General features: G+C 41.2%; 1 protein-coding gene across 3 annotated transcripts in view; it reads left to right on the top strand.

The window, feature by feature from the left end:
• The window catches only part of LOC119819887 (WD repeat containing planar cell polarity effector), a 271,505-nt gene that overhangs the window by 123,797 nt on the left and 121,387 nt on the right, over positions 1-26,321 (top strand). For all 3 annotated transcript variants that reach the window (XR_005286302.1, XM_038338112.1, XM_038338117.1), the window contains exons 7-8: positions 14,518-14,632; positions 23,790-23,923. Coding sequence is in view for 2 of the 3 variants with exons in the window: in XM_038338112.1 (XP_038194040.1) it covers positions 14,518-14,632; positions 23,790-23,923 (249 nt within the window). In the remaining variant the exon portion in view is untranslated. The remainder of the gene's footprint in view (positions 1-14,517; positions 14,633-23,789; positions 23,924-26,321) is intronic.

The following is a 26,321-nucleotide window of genomic DNA, read 5'->3' on the forward strand; positions in this document are numbered from 1 at the left end:
ACAACGCTTTCAGACTTCTTACCTCTTAAAATGGTTTCCCTGCTATGCAGTTGTCAAAGGAAGTAACGGAAAGATAGGCTGCCCTGAGTCAAGGGCATACCTAGAATTCGTGAGCTCTGAGAAGTAGGGAATCTTGCAGATGAAAGGGATGACGCAGGGACTTGGGAGATGGCCCCGTTGGTCAGAGCGTTTGCTGTGGCAAGCGTGAGGACCTGAGCTCACATCCCCAGCAGCCATGTAAAAGGACAAGCATGGTTGTGCATCCTGTAGCCCCCGCATTCAGGGTTGGGGGGAGGGCGATGTCCATCTATGGCACCTCTGACCTGGCAGCATAGCTGAAATGTCAAGCTTCTGGTTCCATAAGAGACTCTTTCTCAAGGCCATAAAGGGATGTACCCGCTGTCCCCCTGTAACCTTATGTAAGAGAATTAATAATTATAATCCAAAGACATAAAAGAACTAAGTTCTGTTCATAATAATAGAGCTAAGTCAAGAAATGAGACATTAAAGCTCTTGCCAGTTGCCTCTCCTATAGTGTTACTCTTTAAAAAAAAAAAAAGATCCTAACATTAGTATAGCCATAGAAACTTCTATGTTCTTACAGTTATAGTTGGATATGTGAAACACTTCTGACTTGGTGTGTTTTCCAAGAAATTATGTTAAAGGGACAGACTCAACTGGGATATAACATTTTACCTTCTGCTCTTTGCCTTTTCTAGTCTGAATCTGAGACAGGATGCCAGAAGAGGCAGTGGCCACTCATGAGCTGCTGAGGACAGCAGGAAACAAAAGGGACAAAGTCAATCAATATGTCTTTCTTCTGCTTATATATGACAGGGAAGGCATATGTGACTGGTAGGGGCACAGTGTCCAGGAAATGGCTCAGGATGTGCCACGAGAATGCTGTATACCAAGTGGGGTAGCAAGCCTCACAGAGGAGACGGTTCTAGGCACACGACTGTGGGGTTAAGATGATGAGATGGAATGACACGTGGCATGTTTAGAAAATACCAAAGGCATTGGCAGAGTGGCACACACCTTTGATTCCGGCACTCGGGAGGCAGAGGCCGGTGTATTTCTATGGGTTCTTGGCCGTCTTGATCTATACAGAGTTTCAGGACCGTCAGGGCCACATAGTGAGATCCCTTTTTGAAAAATGACAAAAACAACAAGAAAATACCAAGGAATGAAGGGAGTGGACTGGGCCAGGACCAAAGAAAGAGGAAACGAGACAGTATTATATCACACTTTCCTGAACACCAAAGGGCCTTGGCCCTCTCTCTGCAGAAGGCAAACTCTTGAAAGGTTTTGGGCAGAAGGGGTGTGTTCTGGTTTATTTCTTAGATGGATCACTGCAGCTCCTATGGTTGGAACAGATGCAGGGGAGTGAGGTGGGAAGCAGCTCAGGCTCCACTTGTAGCCCGTCGTCATAGTCCAGAGCACAGCCTGACGTGCTTTGACTGGGCAGCAGTAGTGGGGGGGGGAGTGAGAAACGGCCATATATGTGTCTGTTTTAAGTGTTGAGCCATCCACATTTTCTGATGGAGCCAAAGGAGAGGTCATTGAAGAAATTTCAGTGCATCTGGGAGAATCGTTTCTGTTTACTGAGGTGGAAAATATCTGGAGCAGAATGAGGGAAATGTCCGGAATGGTTTTGGACATGTTCTATTTGAATTGTCCATCAGATAAGCAAGTGTGGAATTTAAGTAGATCACAGTGTTGTAGTTCAGGGGGATCTTTGAGCTTTAAGGCCACTGCACAGATAGTAGGAAAGCCGAGAAACTGTTGATGACCAGGGAGTGACTATGTTCAAAGCCTTGGGGGTCACCAGAACTTTAAGACTGAGTAGATGGGGAAAAAGGGAGGGGATGAAGAAGGGACACTGACGTGAAGTAGCCAAAGAGATGGCACAGGGCAAGGGCCCATGTGCCCTTGAAGCCAGGTTTCAAGAGTAAACTCCCTTGTCGCTATGCTAGAGAGCGGCAACAACAGGTGGGAGAGGAGTCGTAGGATGACAGTTTGTGACACACTGACAAAAGTTTATATTAAAATAAAAATGTGTAGGAAATGGTTTATTTGGTGAATTCTTGTTGTACAAACCTGAAACCTGAGTTTCATTACCAGTGCTCATGTGAAAAAGCTGGGTGCTGTGGTAGCTGCCTATCCCAGCACTGGGGAGGTGGAGACAGGAACACCCTTAGAGCTTGCGAGCCATCCAGTCCAGCCAAATTGGTGAGCTCCAGGTTCAGTGAGACCCTATTTCAAAAAATAAGGTGGAGGGCTCGAGCTCAGGGAATAAGGGGGCTTGCTGCCAAGTGTGATGACGTCAGTTCCATTTTTATGAGAAGGATACACAAAAACTCAGTTTGATTCCTGAGTCCCACATAGTAGAAGAAAAAAAAAATGAATTCTACAAGTTTTTTTTTCTGACCTAATCTGTACATGTGTACCATGACATAAATATGATCATACTTCTTTCCTCCTTTTTGTAAATAAATATTAAAAATTTCAAAATATGGTAGAACATAATTGAGGAGGGCACCCTTATTGGGTTCTGGGCTCCATGTATAAATGCATGTACAGGTACACATCCCCATCCCCATCCTCCACAAATATGTACACAAATATACAAAACAAAAGTATTTGTCTGTGTACGTGTTCTCCCACATTAGCATTTTGTTGAGTAGTGTTTAGGTAGGCTGACTTTTGTGTAGCTAACTATTATTCCTCGGGGGTGGGGGGCGGATATCATTCCTTCTCATAAAAAAATAGAAAAAAAATTTATTATGTAATTGACAGCTTCAAACCAATGTTTGATGAACTGTGATACTTAACTGATAAATTAACTACTTAAACTTGGATATATAGTGAAATATGAGTCCTTTTTATAGAATGTGACTACAGCACAAATTTTGTGCTTTATAATGTATCTTTATGCTATCAAGTGACATTTCCTTTTTCTGTAAACATTTCATTCTTTTGTTAATTCTTCTCAGCTTAAAATTTTTCCAAAGAAGTTTGGAAGAAGTTCTGACCCCTTCTTGGCATTCACATTTAACAATGGTTCAGAAGCATTGGCAGGTCCTATACGATGAACTGGCTGAAGACTCTGATTTTTCTCATAAATTGTTTCTATTAGTAGGAAGTATGTATAAAACACAGAATAGTTCATGTGCTGATAAAATACAGAATAGTTCGTGTGCTGTCGATTCCCCTATGTTTTGAAAAGTAGAATAAACACAAAACTTTTCTCATATTTGGAAAGGTGGGAGGGAGCGTTCGGGTTGTCCTTCTGTGATGACATCATCAGAAGACTTTCAGTCCATTATATTTGGATTCCGTGCTAGGCTTTTGCTACTGTCATTTTGGCTTGATTTCTTTCAGTTTTTTTCCAAGATGTAAAAACATGTAGTACTTTACACACTTTTGTTTGTACGAATACCCAGGTTGAATTACATTAGCCAGAGATACATGCGTGAACTGTTTAAGGTTGATTTTTGGAACCCAGCAATTTAATTTTTAACTATTTTTATTTTTATGTGTATGTATGTGCTTATGAGTTTTTGTGTTATCGTGTGCATGCAGGAACCCACGAGGCCAAAGCACATCAGATCCCCTGGAACTGGATGTGTAGATGATTGTGAGCTACTTGTAGGTGTTGGGGATCAAATTTATACGCTCTGCCAGAGACGTCAGTGTTCTTACCCATGGTGCAGTCACTCCAGTCCTCAGCAATTTTATATGACCATGTAACTGATAGAGGAAATATATTTAATACCTTTTCAGAGTTCTGATTTATGCCTCTTATTTTCATTGTTTTTTTAAATATTTATTTATTATGTATACATTATTCTGTCTGTGTGTGTCTGCAGACCAGAAGAGGGCAACAGACCTCATTACAGATGGTTGTGAGCCACCATGTGGTTGCCGGGAACTGAACTCATGACCTTTGTAAGAGCAGGCAATGCTCTTAACAACTGAGCCATAAAATAAAGATAACTATTAAGCTAGTAGATAACCGGCTTACCAAATAATCGTGGAATGAAAAGCAGTTGCAGCTATACTTCTTTATATGACTTGCATGTATTCATATGCATTGTACATGTGTGGGTGTATGTGTGTTCTCTGTGTGTGTGTATGTGTGTGCGTGTCCGTGTAGAGGCCAGAGGTTGATGTTGGTGTCTTCCTTGGACATCCTTTAGTCACAGAGGCAGGGATTCTCCCTGATCTTTCATATTCTGCTAGAATGCCAACCACCTTGCCCTAGGGAATCCCCTTCTGTGTCTCCTAAGCCCTGGGATTATAGGTGGGCTGATAAGCCTACCAAGCTTTTATGAGGATACTGGAGAGCTGAACACTGCTGGTCTTTGTGTTTGCTCAGTGACCACTTTCTGCACTAAGCCATCTCTCCAGACTTATATAATTGTATTTTTCATAAAATATTATTGTATATAAGATATTTACAGTGTCTCTCCACAGTCAAGAAGTAGATGACACCTGGGAGTCCCCTGCTCTCGGGAGAACTAGGTTGAATAGTGAAACCACTGTTTCAAATGTGTTAAGTACCTCCTTATTTGTTATGGGGGCTTACTAATCCATTGTTTGATTATACTTTTGTTAATGGTGGTCTTTTTTGCAAATAAGGCAATTAATTATATATAGATGAATAATCTAAATCCTCTCATGGAAAATAGATTGTGTTACTATCCATTAAAATAGATCACAGAGCAACTCATTCTTTGGTTCTATTTGATCCTCTTAGTGACGCATGGATCTGAGGCTCTTCAGTACTCTGATTCTTCAGAAACACTCGCCCACTGTTTCTTTACAGCCAGAGCATAGGAAGCATATTTGTGAGAATATATTTTAGAAGCTTCTTGTTTATTTTAGGAAAATTCTATAGGAAAATACCCAAAGTCTTTTAAAAGTCAATTTATTTATTTTTTACTTTAGAAATTTGTTTAATTTTTGCATTACTAGAGATTGAATCTAAGGCTGTCCTGGAATGTGCCTGTAGACTACAGTGGTCTGGAACTCCCAGATCTGCCTGTTTCTGCCTCCCAAGTCCTAAGATAAAGGTCTGGTGTCTTTTTACTTTTTGATTTTGAGGTAGCTCACACTGAGTTACTGGCTGTGAACTCATTCTGTAGCTCAGGCAGGTCTTGAGCTTCTGATCTTTATGTTTTACCTTTTGTCCAAATGATGGAATTATAGGTCTGAGTCATCAAGCCTGACCTTCTTATACGAGTGTTTGGTTTTTATTCTGTGGAGCTAGGGTCTAGCCACAAAGCCCAGGCTAGTACTGTATAGCCTTACGAAGACTAGTTTCCTAGAATAATGTGTTCAGGGGTCACCTATGTTATCAGAACTCCAGTCTTATAGCTGAATAATATTGCATTGGTTAAATATATACATTCAACTTATCCATTCTGCTGTGTGGTGTTTCTACTTTCTGGCTATGGTAAGTAATGCTAAGGACATTTGTGTTTGTGTTTAACCACTCTTGTCAGCTCTCCTGGCTCTCCACCCAGTAGCAGTATTTTGTATTATACGGTAGCTGGTTAACTTTTGTTTTGCTGTTTTATTGAGACAGGATCTTACTTTGTAGCTCACGCTAGCCACTAGTATATAATTCATGGCAGTGCTTCTGGCCTGGCCTTCTATGAGCCTGGATTATATGGTCTGCTGTCACACCTGCCATCTGAGGAGCTGCTGAGTTGTCTTTATGGTGACTGCAGCATCCTATCAAGCCACCAGTGGTGTGGGCCCAGGCTCTGCACCCTGGCCAGGTGCAGATGCCTAAAGCAAGAGCTTAATTTATTTCTTGCCATTCAGCACCCAGTTTTCTCTCTGTGATGTCAGCTGTCAACAGTTTTGGTGCTTGTCCTGCTCCAGTGTGCTATGTTCCGCTCGTTTCTCCCCAAAGTGAAATGGAAAGGTGCTGCTTGTGTAGATCTGTAGCTCTGGAAATTTCATTCCCTATTTTACAATGTATCCTGGATGTGGGCAGAAATATTCTGATTAATTAAACTTATCTACATCTTATGTTATCTCTATTTATTTTCGTGTACTAACAACATTCACAATAGCCAAGCTCAGAAGCAGCTGATTTATTATTAACTGCAGCGGCAGTTTATCAGTTTCAGTCGGAGCTATATCTGGAGTCATAGACACGGCTGGTGTGCCTGGGGCACTCCCACCTGATGGATGAATTGCTCAAGAGGCTAAATTATAGATAAGAAGACTGATTATTGAGCAAGGAATTGGAGTGAAAGCAGAGGTGTCCTAACAGGATCTTTCTAGCACACGCTACGGTGACTCCATGATTTGCCCTGGGGCTCCTTCTGTCTTAACAGCTGGCAGTAGTCATCACAGCACCGAACCTTGTGAGGGAAACAGGAAGCAGAGCTCCTGCAGGCTCTGTGTCTGCAGTGTGCACTGCCCACACCTCCATGCCATCAGGCCCTTGTTCACAACAGAGGGCAGCTTACCGTCTTTCTTTGTGTGAGAAAAATGTTGGTTAGTATTAAAGGAGCTGCCGGATCTGCTTGATGGTGATGTAGAAAAGCCTTGGCCTCCACAACAGCTCATTTCCAGGCACTGCTTGCAGGTAAGGCTCTGTGACTAAGAGAGAGGGCGATGTATCAGCTTGTTTCTTGTCAGCTTGACACAAGCTGGAGTCATCAGAGGAGGGAGCCTCAGCTGAGGAAACGGCTCCATAAGATCCAGCTGCAGGCTGTAGCGCATTTTCTTAATTAGTGATGGGGGAGGGCCTCGCCCATTGTGGATGGTGCCATCCCTGAGCTGGTGGTCCTGGGTTCTGTAAGATAGCAGGCTGAGCCAGCCATGAGGAGCAAGCCATGAGGAGCAAGCCAGAAGGCAGCACCCCTTTCTATCTTCTGCCTCAGCTCCTGTGTGTAGGTCCGTTCCGTTCCCTGCCGTTCCCTGCTTGAGTACCTGATGACGGACTGTGATTTGGACGCATAAGCTGAATAAACTCCCCCCAAGTTTCTTTGGTCGTGGTGTTCATCACAGCAGCAGTAACCCTAATTGAGACGGGATCACCACAGTGTCACCAGACATTGCTGGCTGGTGTCCCAAATCACCCCACTTGAAAACTGTTGGCTTAGGGTGAAGAAAAGCAAACATGAGGTGTTGCAGACAGGTTAACTAAAGAGGAGGAATTGAGGATATTATGAGTGTGCTCTTTGGTAGCACAGGTGTAGAGCTGTTAGCAGTGGACCTGCCTTGTCCTCACCTTTCACTGTTTATGCGGCCTTTAGTTAGTGGCTGTCCTCATCTGGTTGGGAATTAGTGAGTCAACCGTATTATATTCTTCTTAAGTTGCATGCTTGTTCTGAACATGAGATACACCAGTATTTATTGTTCTTTATAACATGTACACAGGTTTCTGTAGATGATAACATATGTCAATGTGCTATATATGTCTTACTATTCATTTCCTATCCCTTTAGATTTTAAAACAACTGGCAATATAAAAACTCCCTTATTTTATTCTTTTTGTGAATTTGACCACCTGAATATGTTCTAGGAATAATCAGTTTTCTTATTTTGGAATATATAGGATTAAAGTGTAGTATCTTCTGTTTTATAGTAAGAATACATAAAATGATAGTTCTTAAATTTAAGCAGCTAAAACAGAAAGATACATCTTTTGACATGAATTTGTTCCCATGTTGAACAATATACATAGGTCTTTGCTGAAACTTCATGTTAACACTTCTCTATCAAGACGAAGACTTTCCCCCTCTTGTTTCTTGTCCTGGAGTGATTCTGTATAGTGACTCAACTTTTTACTCTTATCTTAGCCCAGGGGTTTTCAACTATGGGTCATGACCCCTTTGGGTCACATATCAGATATCTTACATTATAAGATATTTACATTACAATTTATAACAGTGGCAAAATTACAGTTATGAAGTAACAATGAAAATGATTTTATGCCTGTGGTCACCATAACATGAGGAAGGTTGAGAACCACTATCTTAGCCAATTCACCTTCGTCTTTGTACTGATTAATCAGTGGATTAATCAGGCATGGTTTCTCTGCTGAATGAAAGAATAGCTTGCAGAAAGCACTTTCTACAGGCAACGTGATAAACAGTGACCCTAGTCTTTATTGCAGATTTCCTGAGTGGGCTATATTAGACTTTGTTGTGGTGCTCTTTTCCCTAGACTACTCTGAGGGTTGCCCCTGTGGGCTGTAGTGCTTAGCTCAGTTGTCTCCATAGGCCTCATGCCTCATGGCGTCTGTTTTGGATGCATGACCATCATGGAAGACTATCAACAATTGTTGATTTTCATATTGACCCTGCCTACCTTCCCCTTTCATATTTACTCAGATATGATAATAAACACATGGATTTAGGGCAGTGCCCTTACCCAGTAAGAATATTGAACTCAGTGGCATTCTTTGGGTCAATAGTATGAAGTAGCTCACGCAGAGTTACTTGAACAGCTAGTTCATCCTTGAGTCCATGTGCACTGCCACACCTGGTTTCTGAGATTCCTGGGCATTTGAACCCAGACCTTCATGCTCAGACCGTAGGAATACACACCTCCTTAGCCACGTCTCCAGCCATGCATTGGTTGTCTTTATGGGTTGTGGATTAATCCACCTCTTCTTACCTATGCTAACTAAAGCCTCCATTTTCCTCTAAGATACTCTGTATTCTATACACATATAATCAATTTAAGCTGCCTTAAATTTACCCCACTGTCTCCATCTGTCTTCCTCTGTATGTGTACAGGAGGCACTCACATAGGTTTAGACCTGTCGAATTTAAACATATTGTTTTGTTGTTTATATGTTTTGATCAATGCTACCATCAGATAGATATAATATTTTTTCCTTAAGTGCTGTTCTACTTTCACTTAGGTGTTCAGTCCAGACTGCCACAGTTAGATGAGACCACTTTGAAGAGCCACCTGAACAACTCCAGAATCATTTCTGAGTTTCTTAAAACAAAATAAACAACAGCAAAATCCCTGAGCTTATTGAAGACAACAGAGAGGAAATGATAAAGGCAGCAGAGCAGGGTAGTGAAGATGGGTCCCATGTGACAAGGAAAGACCCCGGCGCTGCTCAGTGTCTCCACTGCAGGGAGGTGTGCAGGTGGGGCTGGGGCTGGGGCTCGACTTGTCTCCCCAGCTGCTCTCAGAAGCCTCCTTTGTTCCTTGGACTGCTCTCTCATTTTTTGAGCTTTCTGAACATTCTTACACCTTGCTGCGGAACAGAACCGTAGAATGCTTTTTCCTTCTTGTCTTACCAAGTCATACCAAGGCTCTCTCCATCTTGGAGTACTAAAATATGCACATGTTTGGTGAGAAAGGCAAAGGTGTGAGTGAAACTTTTGTTTTAGGTAGATTTTTCTCCCTAAGTTTCAGACGTTTTTATTTTTTAACCTTTAGTTATCTCCTGCACCACATCCAGGATTTTCTTTGTCACTAGTAGTTGTAAAACTGATGTTCCCCAACAGGCTCGCAGAAAATGCACTAGGTAGTTTATTAATTAATTTGTATATTCATATTCCCAAAAGCTGATATCAGGGATGGCTTTAGTCACAGGACACTTAAATAATCAAAACTGGCAGACACACCTTGATTTTAATAGGCACCCAAACCCCTTTTCACTAAGAAGTGTAACTGAATTTTAAGGGAAAAAGGATCATTCAGTCCTCCTTCTGTAGAAAATACAGTGTTGTCTCCTGCAGAGAGAGACACAAGTGTCACACATGTAGCCCACTGACACTAGAGCCCCTGAGCTCAGACTTGAGATCTCTCTCTCTCTCTCTCTCTCTCTCTCTCTCTCTCTCTCTCTCTCTCCATTAAATTGTAAAGAGCGTTCATCTGTTTCTGTGTTTGACTTTGATATTGTTGATGACTCCATTCCTACTTTTTGCAAGGTTATCTTCACTTGTAATTCTGTAGTGAGTTAACTTGTTGAAAACCAAACTTCTGATGCTATATAGTCTAAAGTTGGCCTCTACCGTTTCTTACCTCAGTAAACCATGTTGCTTAGGCAAAACATGTCATATTCAACCCTTCAGCAAATGCTAGAGGTTACTCTTACAGGCATATCCAACCTTTTGACATTGAGATACGATGTTGTTTACAGTCAAGCTCAAGTACCACACAGTTGAGTTTTCAAAAATAGATAATGAAGAAATCCCATGATGTTTTAAGTAAGCTTACCACTTGGGGTTGGGTTACATACATAGCTATCCTTGGCAATGCATAGCCCACAGGCTGTCAGTAAAGTTGGACAGTGGTCTGTCTTAAGACTGTCCACATCATTTTCTCTAGTATGGCTGTTCTGGTTCAAGTCCTTGTCTTCTCTTAGGGTGGCTGGAAGGATTTCCCAATGGATTGCGTGTTTTTGCCCCTCCCTTACTTAATACAGGTTTCTGCCAGAATGTAATGTCTTCTCATTAACAAGCTCCAGTGTAAGCTGGCCCTTGACCCGCTCTGCACACTATTGTCTGTGAGGGCCCCTGCCTTTTGTTCCCCTTGGTCCCTGGGCCAGCTTTCCCTAGTCAGCCATGGCGTAGTCTGCTGCAGAGTTTGTGCTGTTGTTCCTCTGCCTTGGATTCCATTTCTCCTGGTCCTACATAGGCTGTCCCTTCCTTATCTTTGGATCTGTGCTCACATGACATTTCCTCATGAAGGTTCTTTTGTTTATTATTCCTCATGCTCAAAGCAGCATCCTCCTAGAATCTATCTCCAGCTTGCTATGCTTTTCCTCCATACAGCCTAGCACTGACTGCTATTATATTTGAGCTATATTTGTTATTATCTACATCCACATTCAAAACCAAGCTCCATGAGGATAGCGAAAACCAAGGCATTGCTTCTTTATTCACTGATGTAGTTTGAGTACTCAGAACAGTGCCTGGCTCATTTAATACACTGGATATATATGTGTGGGCTGACTGGCCGTATGAATAAGTATATGAAAGGGTCTAATGGCATACTCAAGTGCACAAATCACTGCTACTATCTCCATGTGCAGATTGTGTGATCTCTGCACACTTCCCACTGCTCTGTAACACTCTGGCTTTTGAATCTTCTCCAGTATCAATTGCCTCTTGCACCTATTCCCCTAAGTTTCATGTTTCTTCTCTTTCCACAAAAACAGCCTTTTGAAGTGAATTTTATAGCATAGCACGGGTTTATATACTGTAGAGCAGCTTGTGTTCAGAGAGGATGATTCTTTCATGGTAATGATGGTGATAGCAGAAAATACAGAGAAAGAAATGAGAAAGTTGGGCAAATTTAGCTCCAAAGTTCTGAAGCTTGAAGGTAGTAAATGCCCTTACGAAATCATTGCAGACTGGAAAAGTGTCAAAAGATTGTCCTTTTTCTGATTAGAATGCACCTGGAGTGCTGATGCCGTGGCTCAGTGGGTAAAAGCACTTACCACAAAAGCCTGTTGGCTCCAGTTTGATTCTTGGAATCCAGGGCAGAGAAAGAGAACCAGCTCCCAAGAGCTGTCCTCTAAAGGCCAAGCCTGCCCCATGGGATGTGCGTCATAGGACATGAACACACGCTCACACCATGTCCACACAGCATTAGTAAAGAAGAGTCAAGCCTCAGGCCCCTGGAGGCCAGGGTTTCATGTCCAATTCTGAGTCCAGCATGGGTGCTAAGTGTTTATTAAGACAAAAAAATGACTTCAGAGATGGTAAGCAGTGTGATGAGAACTCGTAGGAATGGTTGGAAAGCAGTAATCATTGCAAACACTGTGCCAGGCGTTATTACAAATTATGTTAATAAAGTTACTTAACCCTCATCCTTGAGGACGATAGTATCATGTCTTATTTGAGATGAGAAAGTGAAGACACAGAGATATTAAGTAACTCAGAGTCACACAACTGGTCACCATTGATTTCAGCGTCCTGCTCTAACCGTTGTGCTGTTCTTTATACACAGAGGTGCAACTGGAGAAAACAGGATGAAGCTCTAAGAAGGCAGCTGTAGCTTTAACCTCAAGTCCTAGACTCACCCCTTAGTCAGTTGCCCACGTATATTCAAACTGCATAATAGGTTTGGTGCCACTACTTTATTACACTTGCTCATATCACTTCTATTGGCTGTTTAACTACTTTTAAGGATTGTATTTGATTCATTTTTGAGCCATTAAATTTAGTTGCAGGTATGTCATGTAATCAACATTCAGGTTTTGTTAAATAGATAAAAGAATGTCCTTCCATGTGTTTAAATCAACTGGAGCTGTCCCAATTAAGGTAGCCATCAGAGACGTAGTGAGCCTCTGGTCACTGTTGGTACTCAGTTCTATGTTGCATGTATTTTGTTTTGTTTGTTTTCCTTTCTTAGAGATAGGGTCAGGCAGCAAGCAGTCCAAACTGGCCTTCAGCTAACTATATAGCCAAGGATGTCCTTGAACTTCTGATTCTCCTGTTTCTACCTCGCACATGCTGTGATTGCAGGCTTGCACCACCATGCCTAGTTTATTCCATGCCTGATATAGAACTCAAAACTTTGAGCTGGTAAGATGGTTCAGCTAGTAAAGGTTTCTCCTAAAGCCTACAATGCATCTTTGGTTTCTGTGACCCATATGATGGAGGAAAGAGAGAACTCAGATCTACAAGTTCTTCTCTGGTCTTCATATGCAGACTGTGGCAATGTGTACAGCTAGCATGTGAATATACATATACATAACAAAATAAATAAAATTAATTAAGAGAATTTCAATACCTCAGGTCTTCCTGCCTACTAGGCAAGTATTCTACCAGCTGAGCTCCCTCCCCAGCCAAGGTACATGATTACAGACAGATTGCAGCTATACCTGTATCATGTGAAAATGGAAGGTTCAGTTAAGTTTCCTCTAAGTGTGATTATCTACTATGATGATGAGTTAGGTATAAGTTTTCTCCTCATGTTTCCTGAGTTCTTGCTATGTGCTTAGCACTGGAGGTACGAAGATAAATGTGGCCAAGACAGTGTTATCAGTCACCAGCCATCAGTGTCTAAGAGAAGGCATGCTTAGCAAAATAGGTATAAATTTTTATTAAGAAAAATAAATAGAAGAGGACATAATTTAGTGATGTCTTGAACAGACTTGAAAGAAACAGATATGAAAATTGGGCCTCACGTCATGTCTTTCTGAAAGTCTGAGAAGGGAAAATTCGGGGAGCAAAGACCACGTGCTGTTAAATTCCCATAGAAATAGTGAATCATTTGCTATCAAGATATGTAGTAAGGACAGATTAATTCAGTAGATGTTAATTCAATTCTGAAGTATTTTGTAACTCTTGGAACAGCTATGCCTTCTTTTCCTTCCCAAACTCCTTAAAGATGAGTATTCTTCCCATGTCCTGCTGTGGCTCTGCAGAGCAGTCTATAAGTCAGATACATGCAAGGTTTCTGCTGCCTGGGACAGAGATTCCAGTAGTAGGCAACTGTGGTCTCCCCCTCCCCAAAAGACTCTGGTCCCTCATGCCGCTCATCTTTCACACATGTCCAAATTTGTCTTAGCAGAGAATCATCGTCACTAGCTGGGACATGATGCCTAGGTGGGCGGGGGATTCCCCATGTTGTTTAAGTCATAGTTGTCTTTGAGTTTGGCTGGCATGTTCATGATTAGTTTACTAACAATTGGTTTTTTTTTCTTCTTATGCCATATGCTATTCCATGATTCATCAGCTTTGAGTCTGTTGCCTTGAAGGTGAAACAATTTCTTCCAATGTTGATATTTCAAAATCCCATAGATAACAAGCACACACATATGCAGAGTCCTTTCAGAAGTTTTCAACATTTGGAGATGAATGAATTACGCTGCTCCAAATGGAAAGGAGGCTGTAAAATTCCAACGGCTCCATCCAGCCTCCTTCTGTGAACAGCTGCTGGACACTGGCCCTGGAAGGCCAAAGGCTTTGCTATCTTTGTTTTTCCTTGTGATATTATTGGTGGCATCTATTACATATGACTTTAAATTTTTTAGCAGTTTACCTAATTGTCTTATTTTATATTTCTTGGTTATGGTTTTTGGTTAAAAATTTTTATTTGGGGAAGTGAATTGGGCTTAAGTTCCAAATTTGCTGTTTATATTGTAGTCAAGACTTTATGGATTCAGTGAGCAGCGATGGCTGTCCAACCTCCAGAAATAGTTTTTAAGCTTCTGATGTAAACATGAACCTTTCAGTGTTGAATGCAACACTTTTCATTTTCTGAGTACACAGCAGAGCCGTTCTTTCTGCATGACCATTTCTTAAGCATTTGGAAGATCGGGTGTCTGATAAACACAGAGCACGTTAAATTTCTGCAGACAGCTTTCCTCGGGCCCTGAGAGCACTGCAGCAGTTAGCGGCCTGTCTCCTTCTCACAGTGCCGGTGACTGTTCTTCTGGGAAGGAAAACTGTAATTTCATGGTTTGAATGCTTGTGAAAATATGTGAGTTGTATGATTAGAAAGATATTTTTAAGAGATCCTAATTTTCAACATATCTTTTCTTCCCCCACCCCTACCTGGTTTTAGCTCCTCTTTGGTTCAGGTGTGCTGGTGTCCCTAAGCCTTTCCGGGCCTCAGCTGGAGAAAGTGGTGATTGACAGAAGCCTGGTGGGGAAGCTCATCTCAGACACCATCAGTGATGGTAATTACAATCGTGTGCAAATCAATTGCCTACATTAACAGTGGGGCAGGAGACATACTTTGTCAACAGGTAGACTAATTATTACCACCGGGGACTTGCAAACACAACAAGTAATTGCTTGTAATAGCATACTTACCACCCCTGGGACCAATAGCAGGCTTCAGCTAATATTTACTGTCCGTGCACTCTTGTTAAGTGTTAGGCTCCGAGTCTAAGTACTTTCCAATCTCTTCTTTACATTTTTAAGTATAATTTTAAAGTCAGCTTTTCTCATTCATTAAAAACAATTTCTCTGTTGTCGACAATTCAAATTTTTCCAAATGAATTATGCATGAATAACACAAATATGCCAAGGTAGGCACTGGTGAAATATCCTGAGTACTTTGCTTCCTATATGAAGCTGTGTTGTTATTTGTTAATGAATACTAGCTTCTTAGTAACGTGGGGTTATACTTCTAAACAGCACAAGTCAGCACCAGATGCAGTAGGAAGGCCAAATCTCTTCAGTAACAGTACTGTGCATGGTTGGTGTGAAGTACATTCAGAAGATTTTAAGCCATTTATTGAGCCATAAAGGTTCCATGGTGGGTGCCAAAGAGACTATATAAGATATGGTTATTCTCATTCTAGTAGATAAGCAGATATCTAGAGTATAAAGTGAATATGAGCTACTTGGGATAATTGTCAGTCTTAAGTGGTGAGGAAGTAGCTGAGCTGGGATCCGAACACAAGTGTGACCTACTTTCTTTCTGCTACGCTATGCTGAGTCTGGATTTTAAAATTCTCTTCCTTTATTTGGAGAGAAAAAAATCTAAAAACAGGCCAAATTATCATGAAAAATTAAAAACAGTATCTTAAATTGAATAGCAAAGGGAGATGTGGTCTAGCAGAGGCCAGGGGAGAGGGAAAGCCTCTTTCTGCGTATGCACCACCACTCAGCGCTTTTGAGGACAGTCTTGCACAACTGCAAACTTTAAAGAAAGTGCTCTGCAGGATGGCTACCATTAGCAGCACCACCAATAACAACAGCTGGAAGTAGGAGTGTGGCATGCCACTTCCTCCACCATGGAGGGGTGTGATGCCAAGGGGCTTCTCTGTGGAGATGTTCTGTTGTGTTCTCATTAAACTCGTCATTGGCTTTGCAAATAGCACTGACTATGGTGGTTTCTCAAATTCATATTCTTCTAGATTGAACAGGGAACTTCCAACACTCTTCTGTCCGAGTTGCTTTTTTTCACACATTTCTTTCATTTGTACCCAAATTGCACACTCTGATGGGACTCGATAGCAATGTGATTTCTTGGCAGCTCTCCTGAGTCTCTGGTGCTTGTGCAGACCTCCTGCTGGTCACTGCATGTGCATCCAGAGGCGGGTGGGCAAAGTGTGGACTTTAGTTTAGTGACTCCTTCCTTCCTTCTTTCCTTCCTTCCTCCCTCCCTCCCTTCCTCCCTTCCTCCTTCCTCCCTCTCTTCCTCTTTTTCTCCCTATATCCCTCCCACCCTCCCTCCCTTCCTTTCTTTTTTTTTTTTTTTTGCCTGTGAGCAGTTCACATAGTAATGGCTCTACATAGCCCATACCTATTTATATTCTTTAGAAATAAAGCTGTAGAAGTATTTTTTGCTGATCTTCATTATTAAACATTATTTATGTAATACATACTTTATTTCACCCAGTTTGTAAGTCCTCAAAAGAAGAATTACAGAAAATTTTTTGGGTGGTTTTTCTTTTTCTTTTTTTTTTTTTTTCCTCATGGTTTATTTTTTTTATATTTAAAAATTTCCATCTCCTTCCCTCCTCCTCCCCCCTCCCTCCCCTCCTTCTCCCCCTTCCCTCCCCTCCTTCTCCCCCTTCCCTCCCCTCCCCTCCACCCATACCTCCCCTCCCTCCCTCTCAAGGCCAAGGAGCCATCAGGGTTCCCCACTCTATGCTAAGACCAAGGTCCTCCCAACTCCCCCCAGGTCCAGGAAGGTGATCGACCAAGCTGAGAAGACTCCCACAGAGCCCGTCCATGAAGAACAATCAGAGCCCAGAGCCATTGTCCTTTGCTTCTCAGTCAGCCCCCGCTGTTGGCCACACTCAGAGAGACGGGTTTGGTCGCATGATCCATCAGTCCCATTCCAACTGGAGTTGGTGATCTCCCATTAGTTCTGTCCCACCGTTTCCATGAGTGAACGCACCCCTCTCGTTCCTGACTTTCTCCCTCATGTTCTCGCTCCTTCTGCTCCTCATCGGGACCTTGGGAGCTCAGTCCAGTGCTCCAATGTGGGGCTCAGTCACCTTCCCCATCTGTCGCCAGCTGGAGGTTCCCTCCCGGTCCTGACTTTCTTTCTCATGTTCTCTCTCCTTCTGCTCCTCATCAGGACCTTGGGAGCTCAGTCCGGTGCTCCAAGGTGGGGCTCTGTCATTTTCTTCATCTATCGTCAGGTGGAGGTTCTATGGTGATATGCAAGAAATTCATCAGTATGGCTATAGGAACTGGCCTTTTCAGGCTCCCTCTCCTCAGCTGCCCAAGGAACTAACTGGGGGCGTCTCCCTGGAAACCTGGGAACCCCTCTAGGGTCAAGTCTCTTGACAACCCTCAGGTAGCTCCTTAAATTAAGATATATGCTTCCCTGCTCTCATATCCACCCTTCCTATATCCCAAGCACCCCATTCCTCCGAGCTCCCTCCGCTCTCCCCTTCATACTTTTCTCTCCCCATCTTCCCTTGGCCCAGTCTTGCCCAACCCTCAAGTTCCCAATTTTGCCTGGCGATCGTGTCTACTTCCAATATCCAGGAGGATTACTATATCTTTTTTGGGAGTTCACCTTCTTATTATCTTCTCAAGGATCCCAAACTTATAGGCTCGATGTCCTTTAATTATGGCTAGAAACCGAATATGAGTGAGTACATCCCATGTTCATCTTTATGGGTCTGGGTTACCTCACTCAGAATAGTGTTTTCTATTTCCATCCATTTGCCTGCAAAATTCAAGATGTCATTGTTTTTTACCGCTGAGTAGTATTCTAGCATGTATATATTCCACAGTTTCTTCATCCATTCTTCCACTGAAGGGCATCTAGGCTGTCTCCAGGATCTGGCTATTACAAATAATGCTGCTATGAACATAGATGAGCATATGCTTTTGTTGTATGATTGGGCATCTCTTGGGTAGATTCCCAATAGTGGAATTGCTGGGTCCTGGAGTAGGTTGATCCCGAATTTCCTGAGAAACCGCCACACTGCTTTCCAAAGTGGTTGCACAAGTTTGCATTCCCACCAGCAATGGATGAGTGTGCCCCTTACCCCACAACCTCTCCAGCAAAGGTTATTATTGGTGTTTTGGATTTTAGCCAATCTGACAGGTGTAAGATGATATCTCAAAGTTGTTTTGATTTGCATTTCCCTGATAGCTAGGGAGGTTGAGCATGACCTTAAGTGTCTTTTGGCCATTCGAACTTCTTCTGTTGAGAATTCTCTGTTCAGTTCAGTGCCCCATTTTTTAATTGGGTTAATTGGCATTTTACCGTCTAGTCTCTTGAGTTCCTTATATATTTTAGAGATCAGACCTTTGTCAGTTGCAGGGTTGGTGAAGATCTTTTCCCAGTCAGTAGGCTGCCTTTGTGTCTTAGTGACAATGTCCTTTGCTTTACAGAAGCTGCTCAACTTCAGGAGGTCCCATTTATTCAATGTTGCCCTTAAGGTCTGTGCAGCTGGGGTTATGCATAGGAAACGGTTCCCTGTGCCCATTTGTTGTAGAGTACTTCCCACTTTCTCCTCTATCAAGCTTAATGTGTTCAAATTAATATTGAGGTCTTTAATCCATTTGGACTTGAGTTTTGTGCATGGTGATAGATATGGATCTACTTTCATTCTTCTACAGGTTGACATCCAGTTATGCCAGCACCATTTGTTGAAGATGCCCTCTTTCTTCCATTGTGTACTTTTGGCTCCTTTATCAAAAATCAGGTGTTCATAGGTTTGTGGTTTAAGATCCGGGTCTTCTATACGATTCCATTGGTCAACTTCTCTGTTTTTATGCCAATACCAAGCCGTTTTCAATACTGTAGCTTTGTAATAGAGTTTGAAGTCAGGGATGGTAATGCCTCCAGAAGTACCTTTATTGTATAAGATTTTTTTGGCTATCCTGGGTTTCTTGTTTTTCCATATAAAGTTGATTATTGTCCTCTCAATCTCTGTGAAGAATTTTAATGGGACCTTGATAGGGATTGCATTGAATCTATAGATTGCTTTTGGTAGAATTGCCATTTTTACTATGTTGATCCTCCCAATCCACGAGCAGGGGAGATCCTTCCATTTTCTGGTATCCTCTTCAATTTCTTTCTTCAAAGACTTAAAGTTCTTGTCAAATAAATCCTTCACTTCCTTGGTTAGCGATACTCCCAGATATCTTATGCTATTTGTGGCTATTGTGAAAGGTGATACTTCTCTGATTTCCCTCTCTGCTTCCTTATCCTTTGTGTATAGGAGGGCGACTGATTTTTTGGAGTTGATCTTGTATCCTGCCACGTTACTGAAGGAGTTTATCAGCTGTAGGAGTTCTTTGGTGGAGTTTTTGGGGTCGCTTATGTATACTATCATATCATCTGCAAATAATGAAAGTTTAACTTCTTCCTTTCGAAATTGAATCCCCTTGATTCCCTTATGTTGTCTTATTGCTATTGCTAGAACTTCAAGCACTATATTGAAGAGATAAGGAGAGAGTGGACAGCCTTGTCGTGTTCCTGAATTTAGTGGGATAGCCTTGAGTTTCTCTCCATTTAATTTGATGTTAGCTGTCGGCTTGCTGTAAATAGCTTTTATTATATTTAGGAATGACCCTTGTATCCCTAATCTCTCCAAGACCTTTATCATAAAAGAGTGCTGAATTTTGTCAAATGCTTTTTCAGCATCTAATGAGATGACCATATGGTTTTTTTCCTTCAGTTTGTTTATATGATGGATTACATTAATAGATTTTTGTATGTTGAACCAGCCCTGCATCTCTGGGATGAAGCCTACTTGATCGTAATGGATAATTTTTCTAATGTGTTCTTGGATTCGGTTTGCCAGTATTTTATTGAGGATTTTTGCGTCAATGTTCATGAGTGAGATTGGCCTGTAATTCTCTTTCTTGGTTGAGTCTTTGTGTGGTTTAGGTATCAGGGTAACTGTAGCTTCATAGAAGGAATTTGGCAGTGACTCTTGTGTTTCTATATTATGAAATACCTTAAGGAGTATAGGTATTAGGTCTTCTTGGAAGTTCTGGTAGAATTCCACATTGAAACCATCTGGTCCTGGGCTCTTTTTGGTAGGGAGGTTTCTGATAACAGTTTCTAATTCTTCGCGACTAACAGGACGATTTAGAGCATTTACCTGGTCCTGGTTTAACTTTGGTATATGGTATTTATCTAAAAAACTGTCCATTTCTTTTACATTTTCCAATTTTGTGGCATACAGGCTTTTGTAGTAAGATCTAATGATTTTCTGAATTTCCTCTGTGTCTGTGGTTATGTCCCCCTTTTCATTTCTGATCTTGTTAATTTGCGTGTTCTCCCTCTGCCGTTTGATTAGTTTGGCTAAGGGTTTGTCAATCTTGTTGATTTTCTCCAAGAACCAGCTTCTTGTTTCATTGATTCTTTGGATTGTTTTCTGTGTTTCTATTTTGTTGATTTCTGCCCTCAATTTGATTATTTCCAGTCTTCTACTTCTCCTAGGTGAGTCTGCTTCTTTTTTTTCCAGAGCTTTCAGGTGTGCTGTTAAGTCACCAATGAGCGCTTTCTCCGTTTTCTTTAAGTGGGCACCTAGTGCTATGAACTTTCCTCTTAGCACTGCTTTCATTGTGTCCCATAGGTTTGAGTATGTTGTGTCTTTGTTTTCATTAAATTCAAGAAAGACTTTAATTTCTTTCTTTATTTCTTCCTTGACCCAGGTGTGGGTCAGTAGTTGACTGTTCAGTTTCCATGAGTTTGTGGGTTTTCTGGGGGTAGCATTGTTGTTGAATTCTAATTTTAATCCATGATGATCCGATAAGACACAGGTGGTTACTAATATTTTTTTGTAACTGTGGAAGTTTGCTTTGTTACCAAGTATATGGTCAATTTTCGAAAAGGTTCCATGAGCCGCAGAGAAGAAGGTATATTCTTTCCTATTTGGGTGGAATGTTCTATAGATGTCTGTTAAGTCCATTTGGTTCATTACCTCCATTAAGTCTTTCAATTCTCTGTTAGGTTTCTGTCTGATTGACCTGTCCATTGGTGAGAGAGGAGAGTTGAAGTCTCCAACTATTAGTGTGTGTGGTTTGATGGCTGCCTTGAGTTCTAGAAGTGTTTCTTTTACATAAGTGGGAGCTTTTATATTAGGGGCATAGATATTCAGGATTGAGACTTCATTCTGATGGATTTTTCCTGTTATGAGTATAAAGTGTCCCTTTCCATCTCTTCTGATTGATTTTAGTTTGAAGTCAACTTTGTTGGAAATTAGTATGGCCACACCCGCTTGTTTCTTAGGGCCATTTGCTTGATAAACCTTTTCCCAACCCTTTACTCTGAGTAGATGTCTGTCTTTGTGGTTGAGGTGTGTTTCTTGTAAACAGCAAAATGTTGGATTCTGTTTTCGTATCCAGTCTCTTAGCCTGTGCCTTTTTATAGGTGAATTGAGTCCATTGATATTAAGTGATATTAATGACCAGTGGTTGTTAACTTCAGTCATTTTTAGTAGTAGAGTTTGTGTGTTTCCCTTCTTCTAGTTGTGCTGGTGAAGGGTCGCTAGATGCCTGAGTTATTGTCGGCGTTGTTGGACTCCTTGGTTTGTGATTTTCCTTCTATTACTTTCTGCAAGGCTGGATTTGTGGCTGCGTATTGTTTAAATCTGTTTTTGTCCTGGAATATCTTGTTTTCTCCATCAATGGTGAATGCAATCTTTGCTGGGTATAATAGTCTAGGCTTGCATCCATGTTCCCTAAGTGTCTGTAGCACATCTATCCAAGCTCTTCTGGCTTTCATGGTTTCCATTGAGAAATCAGGTGTAATTCTGATAGGTTTCCCTTTATATGTTACTTGACCTTTTTCCTTTGCAGCTCTTAATATCTGTTCTTTATTCTGTATGTTTTGTGTTTTGATTATTATATGGCGTGGGGATGCTTTCTTTTGATCCAGTCTATTTGGTGTTCTGTAGGCTTCTTGTACCTTCATAGGAACATCCTTCTTTAGGTTGGGGAAGTTTTCTTCTATAATTTTGTTGAATATGTTTTCTGGGCCTTTGAGTTGTAATTCTTCTCCTTCTTCTACCCCAATTATTCTTAGGTTTGGTCTTTTCATGGTGTCCCAGATTTCCTGAATGTTTTGTGTTAAGAATTTGTTAGATTTGTTTAGTTCTTTAATCTGTGAGTTTATTTCCTCTATAGTATCTTCAGAGTCCGAGATTCTTTCTTCCATCTCTTGTATTCGGTTGGAAATACTTGTCTCTGAAGTTTCTGTTTGTTTACTCAGAGTTTCCATTTCCAGTCGTCCCTCAGATTGTGTTTTCTTCAATACCTCCATTTCATTTATCAGGTCTTGTACTGTTTCCCTTACCTGTTTGATTGCTTTTTCTTGTTTTTCTTGTTTTTCTTGGGTATCTTTGAGAGATTTATTTATTTCGTCTACCTTTTTGTTTGTCATCTCCATTTCTTTATGGCAGTTTTTTACCTCCTATTTAAGGTCCTCTATTATTTTCATAAAGTACTGTTTAATTTCGGTTTCTTCTATATCTTCTGGGGTAGGGTGTTCAATTCTTGTTGTTTCGGGATGTCTGGATTGTGGTGATGTCATGTTGCCTTTCATGTTGTTGGAGGAGCTCCTGCATTGGCGCCTGCCCATCTCTTCCTTCAAAAGGAGCGCGGAGGTGTTTGGTGTCCAGTTCAGATGGAATGTCAGGGCACAGGATCAGGGATTCCAGGCAGCCCAGGGTCGCAGCCCAGACAAAAGGGCCAAGGTGGGGACAGGGCGGGATGGAATACCACACAGCGAACCTGGCAGCACAATCTGAAGGAGCCCGCACCCCTCCACAGGAATCCTCAGACCTGCCTGGAGGCCAGAGTCTGACCCCTTTGGGTGGATGGCCTTAGAACTGGAGCAGGACACCCCAAAGAATGATGGATCCTCTGGCAGACTGTCAGGTCCCCTTGCAGGCCAAGCAGCTCTCAGACAAAGGCCTACCTTGCCCCGGGCAGTCAAATGAAGGAGGGGACCTCCCACCGGCCTGGGTGCACTCAATTCCAGGTCCCCAGAGCCCAAACAGGGTGAGCTGTGGGATTTTGTGGCCCCAAAGATGGGAGGATGAGGCAGGGGGAGGGGGAGAAGATTCTGGGTGCAAGCTGGGAAGGGACAGGGAGAGAGAGGCGGTATCCGGGGAGAATAACCCCTGCAGGAAGAGCAGGAAGTGTGCTGGTGGCAGGGGGAGTTGTGGAGAGTCGGTGGTCCCTCTCCGGGCAGCTGCCGCGGTTCGGGCACTCACTCCTCACTCATTGGGTGGTTTTTCAAATCATGGTTTCTCTGTGTGGTCCTGGCTGTCCTGGAATTCACTCTGTAGACCAGGCTGGCTTCAAATTCACCTGCCTCTACCTCCCTAGTTCTGGGATTAAGGGCATGTGCCACCACCACCAGGCCATAGATGAAAAATTAAAAAAAAAAACTCCATAGAGAACACTGATCAGTATCAATCTACTTATTCTCAAATGACTTATATGAATATATGAATGTAGAAATAGTACATAAACACAGTCTCTTTAATCTTTTTTATGCCTTTTTTGAGACTCTTACTATGTATCTCTGCCTGGCCTCACATTTTGCCTGTCTCTGTCTTCAAGTGTTGGAGTTAAAGGTATGTGCCACCATGCCCAGCCTCTTACCTGCTTTGAGCTCTGGGTCTCAAACTTCCTTTGGTGGTGGTCTTCAAACATTGGGTTTCATGGAAAGAGTCACTGAAACAGAGTGGAAAATATCCAAGCCATATTATTGTATTGGTGGTTATTGTTCATGTCTGCTATCATTAACATCATTCAGAATGGATTTGGGAGACGTTAGCAACTTCAATTAATATTTATTTTCTGACAGTATCTTTTAATGATATTTCAGTGGAAATGTATTAACTTGTTATAACTTGGGTCTAACTTGGGATCATTAAATCCCTGTTTTAGCTCTTCTTACAGACAGTTTCATCATCTTCTCCTTTTTGGCACAAAACAAACTATGTTTTATTCAGTTTACAAAGAAGATGGATTCTCTTGATGTAAATAAGAGACTGGAAAAGCTCTCAGCCTTGGATTATAAGGTAGAGATCTCAATGTATGTAGTCTTAGTCATTAAGGCACACTAGAGCTTTGCAGGAGTTAATGTTATGGGTTTACTCTTGAACGTCTGTGGATTTCAGGAAGCCTGAGTCTGCCTGTACCTTTCCTGTGGTGTAGGCCTAAGGGTGGCGTATTTGAGCTTATGGAGGGCAAAGCTGGCTTTCATGCTAATGTTAGTATGTATTACGTTTTCACATTCCAGTAAGTATCCATATAGCTACTCTGGTTTTCAGTCTAAGAAAGGAAAGAAGGAAGAAGGATCTTTCAAAGATTAATAGAAAATATAATAAGTTGTGGGAAGACCCTCACATCCCACCCCAACTATAACTAGAGGAAATACAAAAAGAAATTTCTTTCAGTGTGTTAGTTTTTCTCCCTCTGCTAACTCCAGGTAATTTGTTTCCCCATATCATGGACTTTACATCTGTTAAGGCAAGATTTTTATTTTAAATGATGTGCTTAAATTTTCCACCTTACATTTTAACTGCTGGGAAGGCATGCTCTCTGCAAGGCTGAGCATCTAATACATTTTCCAGGCTGTTTCAGTTCAAGGCATCTTTTCAGCAATGACTTGTGTTTGCAAGATTGATCCAGCCTCTGTGACGTGGATTTGAGACAGTTCACTGTTCAGTGGGAACAGAGCTGATATACAGCTTTCTTAAAAGTGATGCACATATATGCTATCCTCAAGTGTCTATAACAGAGGCAAAACCGGCCCTGTGGCTTGTAATTGTTGTGTGTGTTTAGAAGCTGTATTTTTTGTACCTAACTTTCTGTACTTTGGAATTGTTATTTATGATGATTGTAGTAATAATGGCATAAGAAAGATATAATTCGTTTAAAAGAAGCATATCTTCTTATAAGAAAGAGTTTAACAAAGATATAATTTGTTTAAAAGAAACATCTATTTTTATAAGACAGAGTTTAACTTACTTTTTAACATGGAAAGTTACCTGAAATCGGTTTGTCATTGTGATAATAAAATACGTTCTGGCTTGTATGCCAGATTTGTAGAGCTTCTATAAAATTTGCATGATAATGATTTTCTCTACTTGGCAATTTATGATATTCATGTATTATATTTAGTCAGTCAAAAAAATAAAAGTTTCCCTTTAATGTTATTACAACATTGCCTTCGCTCAAAGTGGTTAACTAGATTGATTTTAATGTTTTTTCCTAATGTTGGTTTTTAAAAATATATCATTATTCCTTAGCTAATGCCATTTACAGTGTTATTAACCATATTGTGTAAAATCCTGTATGACTAGCTCCTTCTGTTTCAGGTGTGATGGGTAACTGCATGACGTCTTGGACTAAAAGATGGTAGCTAATGAGAGCTAAAAAAACTGCAGGGGCGTCAGCAGCATAAGAAAAAATACAAAAAAATAGGCCTACTTTTTGGCCCTATATTGCTTCAATAGGGGAATTAGCACATTATTTCTGCCTTTGGACTTGGGAGACTTTTGGCACTTCCCATCGTTGTTGCACAATAGAGGAATATGTTCCCTTCTGGACAGACCGTGGATTTCATTTCTTACTGCAATGTTTGAAAATAGTGAATGCCACCATTTATCAACTGGAAGAATAATGTAAAAACTTATCCATGTTCCCTGCTCTTTTGAGCGTCAATGCAGAACACCAATGCCATTAAAATCCACAGGAAACGTAAAATCTCAAACAACAACTGCTCTGCATTGTACGAAAACTGAATCTGCCAGTCACTTCTTTTTACCTTACTTCATCATCTAGAAATTTATAGCATGCCTACATGGCAAGCTGGATACCTGAATATAATGTACATGTGTCTTTAAATATTTAGTGATTATAGTATTTCTCTCAAGTAAGAAGGAAGTTATAATGATTTCATAAAAACTTAACTATAAGTATTTCTACTTAAAATATAAATGCATCTGTGTTTTCCCATTGTCCATTTGAGTTTTAGAACAAGGACTTACATTGAGTATAATTCAGGTTTTCTGTCCAGTTGTGCCATAATTTAATTATTTCACACTGAAATAATTTTGACCAGAAGAATTTCAGGGTAAATATCCTGGAAGTGTTGACCTTTCACAAGCTTCCCTGTCCACATTTTAAAAATCTAATTCGGTTTAACAGTTGAGGGACAGCACAAGGAGCTAAATGTTTACTAGGAGAGAACAACACTGGTAATTACTTTGATTTTTGGTTCCTTTTGATGTGTATTCAGAGGATGAAGAGGTCAATAATATTATGGCCATGCAAATAGAAAAGAGTTCCTTTTGACCACGTTGGAAAAAAAATAGCAGAGGATTATTAAAGCATTAACCTTGATTTTAATGGCCTTGGTTGAGTGGTGAGATCACAATTTGGATGAGCCTGATTATTTACTAAATACAATAC

This window comes from Arvicola amphibius, chromosome 1, assembly GCF_903992535.2.
Source record: "Arvicola amphibius chromosome 1, mArvAmp1.2, whole genome shotgun sequence".
NCBI lineage: Eukaryota > Metazoa > Chordata > Mammalia > Rodentia > Cricetidae > Arvicola > Arvicola amphibius.